The sequence below is a fragment of the Dermochelys coriacea genome, chromosome 26 (genome assembly GCF_009764565.3).
Source record: "Dermochelys coriacea isolate rDerCor1 chromosome 26, rDerCor1.pri.v4, whole genome shotgun sequence".
Classification (NCBI taxonomy): domain Eukaryota; kingdom Metazoa; phylum Chordata; order Testudines; family Dermochelyidae; genus Dermochelys; species Dermochelys coriacea.
Window position 1 is genome coordinate 15,180,127 of NC_050093.1, and position 10,153 is coordinate 15,190,279.

Below are 10,153 nucleotides of genomic sequence, written 5' to 3' on the forward strand. Positions count from 1 at the left end.
TGTTTGCGGGGGATGTTGCGGGCCTCCCTGGCACAAGCCTTTCACTTTAGGGGCAGAGTAGCCTAAGGGATAGTGCACGGAACTGACCCTGGGGAGTGCAGGCTTCCGGTCCAGACGCTGCCACCTGGCCTGCTGAGTGACCATGGTCAAATCGTAGCCCTCATCGTGCCTCAGTTTCCCCACCTACAAAATGGGCATAAAGCTGCTGACCGAGAAGAGCTGTGTGATGACACCCACAGAAGAGCCAGCTGGGATTAACCCTCCTATCCGGGGCCTCTAGACGGGCGGGGCTGTGCGCGCCCTGCCCGGGCCAGACCCGGGACTGGGCTCCGTACCCCTGGGCCTTCACAACCAGGCAGCGCCGGGCCGTGGGTCTGCGGGGCGGGCTCAAGGCTGCGGAACCGCCCCAGGGCCGGGCCAAGCTCCGCCAGAGCCGGGAGCGGAGCGAGGCGCAGCGGAGCGGCCTGGGGGGGAACCGGGACCGGGACCGGGACCCGATCCAAGCAAGCTCGGCGCAGGGGGTCGCGCCCCGCGGATCGCGGCTGGCTGCGCGCTCGCTCGGGCCGGGGGCCGGCGATGGCCGGGCCCCGGGGCCGCCGGGGGGTGTGACCGGCCCGCCCGCCATGGCCGAACCGGCCGAGGAGAGGTGAGCGCTGGGGGGGGTCCCCGGCCCGAACGCTCTCCCCCCCCCCCGGGCCGGAGCCGAGCCCGAACCCCTCCCCTGGGAACGCCCCGCCGGTTTCCCCTCCCGCCGCCTCCCTCTTTGGCCTGGCTCTGGGGGCGCTTGGGCTGGGGCAGGGGATGGGGGACAGGATCCGGATGGGGGTGGGGGTGGGTCTGGAGAAGGGTGCTGGGGCGGGGGACCCGGCAGCTCAGGGGCGCTGGGTCCCCTAGGGATCCCCCTGCCTGGGATGGGGTGGCCCAGAGTTTGGCCCTGCCACCCGAGCTGCTCTGCGGGCTGCGGGGGGTGCCCGGGGCCCTGACGGGCTCTCTGCTCTCCAGGCACTGCTGGGTCTGCTTCACCACGGAGCACGAGGACCGGGCCGCCGAGTGGGTCTGCCCCTGCCGCTGCAAAGGCTCCACCAAATGGATCCACCAGGCCTGCCTGCAGCGCTGGCTGGACGAGAAGCAGAAGGGCAACAGCACGGGCAGCGTGAGCTGCCCGCAGTGCGGCACCGAATACCGCATCGTCTTCCCCAAGCTGGGTGAGCGCGGCGGGGCCTGTCCGGGCCTGGGTTTGCCTGGGAGCGCGGGGTTGATGGGGTTAATGAGGGGCAGAGTGGAGGGGGTCTGGGGAGGCTTTGCCTGGAGCACAGAGGTTGGCGCAATGCCCTGCCCTGGCATGTCCCCGGCTCCTGACTCCACCCACTAGCCTGTGAAATGGGCCGGGGGAAATTCCTGGCCTGGCGGGGAAGGGCTGAGAGCCCTGGGATCCTGCCCGTGCGTGGGTGGGGGCTGTCTGGAGTCTCCCCCGCGGCCGGCTGGGCCAGGGAATACAGGGGGTGTACATGGTGTGGCCTGAGTTTCTGATCTCCCTGCAGGGCCCCTGGTCTATTTCCTCCACCAGGCAGACCGGATCCTGTCCAGAGCCAGCCCCTTCGCCATGGCCGGCATCGTGGTGGGAACAGTGTACTGGTCGGCTGTCACCTATGGGGCCGTCACGGTGATGCAGGTAACAGGTTGGGGGTGCCCCGAAGGGGGCCTGAGCTGACCCGGGGCTGCTGCTTCTGCCAGGGTCCGGAACAGAGGCAAGAGCACTGGAGTGACTGCACCCGTGGGTGCTGCCAGGTGCCAGGCTGGCTGCGGCAGGGCACGGCTGGGGCCATGCAGCTGGCGTGGGCAGGGTGCTTCCAGGAGGAAGCTGGCACTACTGGGATTTGCCCTGTGCCCCCAGCCTGAGAAGGCCACGCGGTGCCCGTGCTGCGGGGGTGCGGCCGACCCAGCCAGCGTGGGGAGCCCAACTCTCGGCGTGGGCTCTGAGCCACCTCCTTCCCCGGCTGCAGGTGGTTGGCCATAAGAAGGGGCTGGATGTGATGGAGCGGGCAGACCCCCTCTTCCTGCTCATGGGGCTGCCCACCATCCCCGTCATGCTGGTGCTGGGCAGGCTGATCCGCTGGGAGGACTACGTGCTGCGCGTTTGGCGGAAGTACTCCAGCAAGCTGCAGGCCCTGCAGGCCCTGGTGCCAGGTGCGGGGCGTTGCCGTTGGGGGCGGGCGGGTTGGTGGGGATGGGGGCTGAGAGGGCGCGGCCTGGTGGTGCTCTGGGGCTGCCCTCGGTGGGGCTGGTGGGTGGGCAGGTTGGTGCGGGGCTGGGCAGGGCTGCCACTGGGCTGGCAGCGAAGGGATTTGAGGGAGCAGAGCTGTGGAGGGAGGGGAAGCTGGGCAGTAGCACCATCAGCGGGTGGCCTGGTGGGGGGAGGAGAGAAGGTGACAAGGGGCAGAGCGCTGGCGGGGGTGGGGGACAGACACTGGGGCAGAGGTGGGTGGTATGGGGAGCGGTTCAGGTCTGAGCCCCCTGGCCAGCTGGCAGTGACCAATCACTGCCTTGGTTTCCCCTTCCTTCCCATTTCCCCAGGGATTGGGCGCCCGGTGGCCCCGGGGCCGCTGGCTGAGTCCCGCCCGCAGAGCGACCACACGTCCCTCTCGCGCTCGCTGTGCGGGGCCCTGGTGTTTCCCACCATCGCCAGCCTGGTGGGCAGGCTCCTCTTCCGGCGCGTGGATTCCAGCCTGCAGCGCACCATCCTGGTGAGTCCGGAGCCGGGCTGTGCCAGCCACTGCGGGGTGCCCATGGGGGCACTGCCCAAGGTGACTGGGCTGAGTCTCCAGCAGATGTGCCTTGCGCCCTGTTGCACCTGGAGCTGGAGCTGAACCCCGGGCCCAGGGAGTCTGAGCTCGGAAACCTCGGCGGTCTGTGATCTGCTCGCTGCCATGGAAATGGCAGGCCAGCCTGGCACCGCTGCCCGCATTGTGCTTGTGGGAGCGCTGGTGCTGCGGGTTGGGAGTGAGGGGCACCGGCAGAGCTGGGGGGAGCCCAGGGCTGGGAGGAGCCCCTGTCTCTGGTGCTCAGTGGGGGGTGGGAGCTGGCTGGGGGGCTGTGGTGCTAGGGTTTGCCTAGAGCCATGGGACTGGCACAGCATCTGGCTTCATCTCCTCCCCTCCTTCACAGGGCGGTATCACCTTTGTGGCCATCAAGGGGGTGCTGAAAATCTACTTCAGACAGCAGCAGTACCTGCTCCAGGCCGACCGGCACATCCTCGACTACCTGGAGCCAGGCCTGGAGCGGGGCCCCGCGCCCCCAGACGAGGACAGCGGCACCGAGGGCAACCTCAGCTAGGTCTGGAGCCTGGCCCCTGCCCGCAGCTACTTGGCCTGTCGGGCCGTGCCCTGCAGTCACAGCAGGGGGGCAGAGCCCTGCCCTGGCCCCCCATCCCCACCCCGGCGGGAGGCTGTCTCCTATCTTCCACGCCTGGCCCTGGCCCTGCCCCCTTTATAAATAGCCACTGGAAATACAAACCTTGTTTGAATGGCGAAGGGTGTGTCTGGGCATCGTTCCTGAGGGCAGTTCTCCCTGATGCTGTGTGACTTGATCCTCTGCCCATCTCCCCCAGGCGTGCGGAGCTGGGAGCATTGCCAAGGGGGCTACCCTGGGAGCTCGGCCCTCGGGGCATGTGGCCGGCACTTGGCCTGACAGCCCCCACCCTCGCTGCTCTGCTGCCCATCCCCAGAGCTCCCTGGCGAGAGGGCACCAAGGCGTCGGCTGCATCTTATTTATCCTTCTGCCAGCTGAGCTGCTGCCTCCTGCCTGGCCTGGGTGGGGCAGCTGCTGCCAGACCAAACCTCAGCCCCCTTGGCTGGCTCAGCTCAGGGCACAGCTGGAATTTCTTTAAGACTGGGGTCCCGCCAGCTTGGTGCCCGGCTCTGGGACGCTGTCTGCAACTGGTCCCCAGAGGAACACGCCCCAAAGAGGCAGGTGCCCATCACCTCTCCGCGTCCCTGGTACTTGTTAAGCCCCCGTCCCCACAGTGTCTGGGCACCTGGCACTCATTCCGGTTATCCTCAGGGCTGTCATCCTGCTTTGCCGAAGGCCACGTGGGCACTTCCTGCGGCCGGGAGGGGTTTTCTCCTCCACCTCCCTGAGTGGGGACAGATCTGACCCTGGCCCCCCAGGTCCACAGAGCGGGAGAGGGTGGTGGCACTCTGCCATGTGGTGTGAAGTTTTCACCCCCCTTTAGCCAAGCTCCCTGGGGCCAGGGGTGAAGCAGGGAACCCTACGTGGGGCTTGACTCCCACGGGCCCTGCGGCTGATGCAGGCCTGAGCCTAGATCGTCAGTGCCAGTGCCAGTGATTTTGGGTTGCACGTTTCCCGGGTGCTTTTCGGCTCCTTTGCTGCGGCTCGAGAGGTGCCACAACTGCTAGCTACGTTGGTTGCCACGTTACCACTGGGAAAGCCCGTTGGCATTTCTTCCCGGATCCTGCAGCTGGATTGAGGCGTGAGCCGGGGCGCTGGAGCTGGGAACACCCCCACCAGCTGCCCACGGACAAGCTGCAGAGGGGCAGCAGGTGAATGGGCTGAGCTCCCTTTGCGCTCCCTGGAGGTGGGTCACATCCATGCGAGGCAGTGTCGTCTGGGGCGGGGGAGACTTCCTGGGGGCTTGGAGCAACCCACCATGGGCGCTTGGCCCAGAGAGCCTGGCAGGGAGCAGCTGCCAGGCTGTTCTGCTGGGGGCGCTGGTGAGCGGGGTACAAAGGGCTTTGCTGGCCAAGTGAGAGGAAACAGCCCTGGGAGAGGGGGTGGCAGTGCGCCACACCAGGCTGTGTTCGGGGCTTGAGCCTACCGGCCACGTGTCAGTCCTAGCCCAGGGCAAGGTGCCCCAGCGCAGTGCCCTCTCCCAGGGGCGGGCAGGACTTTTAATCCCTTTGGGGAAGCATCGCTGGCGGTTCCTGGAGATCTCTCCTGGCACAGGGTAGAGCTGGGGGAGTGTCTCTGTCCTGCTCGCTAGAGTCAGGCTGGGCTCTGCGGCCCTCTCATGGGTCCCCAGGACTGGGGCTATGGCCCCAGCTTCGAAACTGCCTCTGAGAGTCCCCCGAGGAGTCCCATGCTTCCTCCACGGTGAGCCCACAGGTGCCTCAATGGCTTCCCCCAGCCCACGCTTAGCTCCCACCTTCCTGTGTCCTCGAGCTGGGGAGAAACTGTGAGGTGGGGCCAGGTGGGGTTGGTTGCCAGGTTTGAAGTCCTGGGGATGGGATTTGCCATTGTCTAGATTCTCCATGGCTATGGAGATCAGGCCTCCTAAGGACACCTGGGTGCCTCTCACACCTGTGTCCTAGCCTGCCCCCAGAGCAAACAGCCCTTCCCCCACTAGGGAACAGTGCAGCAGCTAGGGGAAACTGAGGCACACAGGCTTCATAACAATACTACAGAGAATTCTCACTTCCAGCCCCTGACCTCCAGGCTCTGCTGCCACAGTCTGGGAGCCGGAGAAGCTGCCCTGCTCTTGCTGCTGCCTCTGGGCTGAGCTCTCCGCTGGTGGAGTCACGTTGGGCTGAGAGCCGCTGCACCCCAGGGACTCAGACTAGCCTGGCGGAGAGCACTCAGCCTCGCCCAGAGGTTCCTATTGCAGTAGCAGGGGTTGGGGTGCTCAGCCCCTGGGGGCTCATGCTGGCCCCCAAGACCAGAGGCCTCATGCAAACAAGTTGGCCTGGAGCTGGTGTTACCGTCCGAGAGGTGGCTGGGGGCAGAGCTGCATCCTTCTCCTGGCTTGGCTTTGCTGCTGGACATGAGCCAGCTGCTTTGCTCCTGGTGGCGCCGGGCTAGGGTTGGGGTCTTTTCTAGCTCGTGCCCCAGCACAAGCCCCTTCCCCCAGTTCCTAAAGCAGGACCAAGGGCTGCCCCCAGCCACCCTCCTTGGTGGCCAGCTTTACTGCCAGCTACAGCCCAGCTCCCCTCTCTGGTCCCAGCACCGGCAGTTCAAAATCCCTGGGGCTTGTGTGAGAGGGGGGTGAGATTTGCAGGCCCCATAACACACCTGCTCCCCCCCAAAGGGGCTTGCAGTCACATCTCTGGGGCAGGTTTCAGAGTAGCAGCCGTGTTAGTCTGTATTCGCAAAAAAGAAAAGGAGGACTTGTGGCACCTTAGAGACTAACAAATTTATTTGAGCATAAGCTTTTGTGAGCTACAGCTCACTTCATCGGGCGACGTCACCTCCCCCACATCTGCTCCCAGCATGGGACATGCTTCCCCCTCTGCCGGGGAGAGTCACCCCAAAGAGCCACAGTTCAGCCCTGTCCCGTGCCTGGGTCCGTCCCGTTGCCACGCTGCCAGCCGGCTTTGAACCCAGGGTTGCAGGGTGGGGGAAAGGACCATGGAAGGCCAAAACACAACTGGAGTTGCAGCTAGCAAGGGATGTGAAGGGTAACAAGAAGGGTTTCTACAGGTAAGTTAGCAACAAGAAGAAAGTCAAGGAAAGTGTGGGCCCCTTACTGAATGAGGGGGGCAACATAGTGACAGAGGATGTGGAAAAAGCTAATGTACTCAATGCTTGTTTTGCCTTGGTCTTCACAGACAAGGTCAGCTCCCAGACTGCTGCACTGGGCAGTACAGCATGGGGAGGAGGTGACCAGCCCTCAATGGTGAAAGAACAAGTTCAGGACTATTTAGAAAAGCTGGACGAGCACAAGTCCATGGGTCCAGATCTAATGCATCCGAGTTTGACTGATGTGATTGCAGAGCCATTGGCCATTATCTTTGAAAACTCATGGCGATCGGGGGAAGTCCCGGACGACTGGAAAAAGGCTAATGTTGTGCCCATCTTTAAAAAAGGGAAGAAGGAGGATCCAGGGAACTACAGGCCAGTCAGCCTCACCTCAGTCCCTGGAAAAATCATGGAGCAGGTCCTCAAGGAATCAATTCTGAAGCACTTGGAGGAGAGGAAGGTGATCAGGAACAGTCAACCTGAATTCATCAAGGGCAAGACCAACCTGATTGTCTTCTATGATGAGATAACTGGCTCTATGGATATGGGGAAAGTGGTGAACATGAAATATCTTGACTTTAGCAAAGCTTTTGACACCATCTGCCATGGTATTCTTGCCAGCAAGTTAAAGAAGTGTGGGCTGGATGATTGGACTATAAGGTGGATAGAAAGCTGGCTAGATCGTTGGGCTCAACGGGTAGTGATCAATGGCTCCATGTCTAGTTCGCAGCCAGTATCAAGCGGAGTAGGAGCTTGCATGGGGAGGGGGGCTGGATATGATAGCAGCCTTCAACTACCTGAAAGGGGGTTTCAAAGAGGATGGATCTAGACTGTTCTCAGTGGTGGCAGAGGACAGAACGAGGAGTAATGGTCTCAAGTTGCAGTGGGGGAGGTTTAGGTTGGACGTTAGGAAAAACTTTTTCACGAGGGGGTAAGTGGTGGAATCTTCTTCCTTAGAGGTTTTTAAGGCCCGGCTTGACAAAGCCCTGACTGGGATGATTTAGTTGGGGGTTGGTCCTGCTCTGAGCAGGGAATTGGACTAGATACCTTCTGAGGTCCCTTCCAACCCTGATAGTCTATGATTCTGTGTGATGCCAGCTGGCAGATTCACGAAGCAGCCGCTAGAGGGCACCGACGGCCAGCACTTTCCTAGCGCCGGTTCTGCTGGCACATGGGGGTTCCCAGGATCTAGTGTGGTTACAGCCTGACCCTCCGTAGCACAGGCCAGGGACCTGCCCCACAGTCATTCCTGGGCAGGTCTGCTAGAAAACCAGCCCTTGATTTCCTGGATCCAGGGCGGAGAAGCCACTGGCCCGGGGGAGTCGTCCCAGGGGTTCGTTAACCTCCCAGCCAAAGGTTTGTGCCCTATTTTAGTCAAAACTCCTCTAGCTTCACATTCTGGCCCCGGCTCACGGTCGGCCTTGGGCATGCAGCGTGAAGAGCCCGTTTGCAGGGGGTGCGAAGCAGGAGCAGCCGCCTCCCGGCTGTGCTGAACGCGAGGGATTTCCTCGAAAGCCGAAGGGACAGCTGGGAGCCACCGACTCCCCAGTGAGCGCTGGTGGCAGAGGGAGCATGGGCTAGTGGTTCCATCAAACCTGGGCCCCTCCCACTAGTGGGGGTCAAGGAGGGCCCCCCCCATTGTGTCCTGGGAGGTTTTTTTTAAGTCACTGGCCTCTGAAGCGTGGGGGTGGTGCCAGCTGGAGATGGGCCAGTGGGGAGGGCCAGGCTCTGCGGGGGCACCGAGCTCTCTCTGTCTCAGGTGCGTGGCTGGCAGGGTCTGACTCACACCCCCTGGTCTCCCTGGTGGCCTGGGCGGGGTCAGGAAGAAATTTCCCCCAGGTTAGGTGCAGGGACCTTGGGGGCTTGTCACCTTCCTCTGTGGCGTGGCCCCCCCCCCACGGGTCCCTTGCCAGGTTGTATCTCACATCATCATTCCCTGCCACTGCGGGGCACGGGCACCTCAGTCCCTCCTGTTCTCTGCCTGGGGCACATGCCAGCCCGGGCTCCTGAGGGCTTGGATCTTTGGTTATTGGGTGTGTGGGTGCTGGTGGTGCTAGCGACCTGGGATATACGGGGGGTCAGATTGGGTGAGCTGTTCCCTTCTGATCTTGACCCCTCTGACTCTAACCCTGCTGCGCTATGTAGTCTGGTCAGAGTGGGTGACCCAGGCTCTGTTCCATTCACTGCGTGACCCTGCTCTGTGCCTCAGTTTCCCCACCTCTAACATGGGGATAACATTGACCTACCATGAGGGGCTCAGCAGATGAAGGTGAGGGAGACACTTTGAGATCCTCAGAGGAAAGTGATTGGACAAGGACGGAGGATTATAACAAAGCAGGAGACACGTAGAGCCCTCTGCCATGCTGATTTCCCCACCCTGGAGGACCATGTCAGGTAGGCGGGTCTCATCCCCGTGGCCAGGCTGCATGGCGGTGCAGTAGAGATGCTGTGTCCTAGGCCTGGCCTAGGTAACATAAATCAAAGTGGCCCTCAGTGTAACCGAGACTTGGCCCCTCTGGGCTCTCCTCCCCTGGGAAGCTGCCCGCACGGCCCTGGCAGAAGTGGAGGCTGGTGATGGAACAGGGCCTGCCACAGAGAGGGGCCGGATGGCCCAGTGGGTGCACCTGGGAAACCCTGCGTCAGTTCCCTGCTCTCCCCCAGCACCTTGGCCATCGCTTTGTCTGACTCTCAATGGTATTTAGGTGTCGGACTCCCACTGACCCTCCTCAAGCCCTCGTGGCTCAGGCTCTCCATGTCAGCTTGCCCGGGGGTCCAGGGGAGAGGGAGACTGCCCTGCCTCCCCCAGCGGGTGTGTAGGTGCCCAGCTCCTGGGTGGGCATGGGTGCAAGTGCCTCAGAAGAGACATGCCAGGGCACATAGACCAAGGGGGCTGAACGGTCACTGCGCGGAGGGAGTGTTGCCTAGTGGGATAGTGTGCACTGCCCAAGGAGGGGGATTGGCATGGCCTGTCTGCACTGATGTCCTGGGGGTTGGACCAGCCTGGCTGTGGGGGATGCCCTGTGGGATCCGGGGCAGGGCCTCAGGCAGGTCCCTGGCTCAGCTGCCCCAGGCTCTGGACTGCCTTCTTGGGGTACCCGGCTGGGAGAAGTGAATTGGGCTTAGGCCCTTTGAATGAGGCTGGTTCCACAGACCCAGCGAGGGGCCTGGAGGAATTGCCTGCCCCACTCCAGCCCACTTCAGTGCCGTGTCTCCCTCCCCCTCCCCACAGATCCTATTTCCAGCTGGCCCTTGGCAAGGGAAAGCAGAATGCGTGGTTGCTATGGAAACGGCACCATTTCCCACCGTTTCCCTGGCAACCATCACTATGGAGACTGGAGGCTCTGGTGGGACCACAGCTGGCTGTGTCTCCCAGCGGGGCCGGGGCCGGGGCCGGGGCCGGGGCCGGGGCCGGGGCCGGGGCAGGGCTCTCTGCAGCAGGGGGCACCTGGGTGTGGTGGGACCCCCATGGCAACTACACAGGCACCATGGCAACCTCTCCCTCGGCCTGGGTGGAGCAAGGCAGCTCCTGAGGGGCTATCAGCCCCTTTGCTCCCCTGGGGGGAACCCCCAGCTTCTGCGGCTCGTCCTCCCCCAGCTACCTGCCGGTCCCACCCCAGGGCATAGCCAAGGCAGAGCCCATGACATCTCCTGCCGCCTGGCTCCCAGCGCCCTCCAGGGCTCC

General features: G+C 63.2%; 1 protein-coding gene across 1 annotated transcript; it reads left to right on the forward strand.

Moving 5' to 3' along the window:
- Positions 1–239: 239 nt before the first annotated feature.
- On the forward strand, positions 240–3,527 carry LOC119848677 (E3 ubiquitin-protein ligase MARCHF5-like). Its single transcript, XM_038384777.2, has 6 exons — positions 240–646; positions 1,003–1,205; positions 1,542–1,672; positions 2,004–2,187; positions 2,575–2,744; positions 3,166–3,527. Exons 1-6 carry the CDS (start codon positions 624–626, stop codon positions 3,331–3,333), a joined length of 879 nt encoding a protein of 292 aa, XP_038240705.1. The 5' UTR covers positions 240–623; the 3' UTR covers positions 3,334–3,527.
- The last annotated feature ends 6,626 nt before the right edge of the window (positions 3,528–10,153 follow it).

What these genes read in the sequence shown, in the direction of transcription:
- LOC119848677 (XM_038384777.2), top strand. Translation starts at nt 624, where the DNA reads ATGGCCGAACCGGCCGAGGAGAG. An exon ending in CATCGTCTTCCCCAAGCTGG is followed by an intron (nt 1,206 to 1,541) that starts GTGAGCGCGGCG and finishes ATCTCCCTGCAG; the next exon opens with GGCCCCTGGTCTATTTCCTC. An exon ending in GCCTGCAGCGCACCATCCTG is followed by an intron (nt 2,745 to 3,165) that starts GTGAGTCCGGAG and finishes CCTCCTTCACAG; the next exon opens with GGCGGTATCACCTTTGTGGC.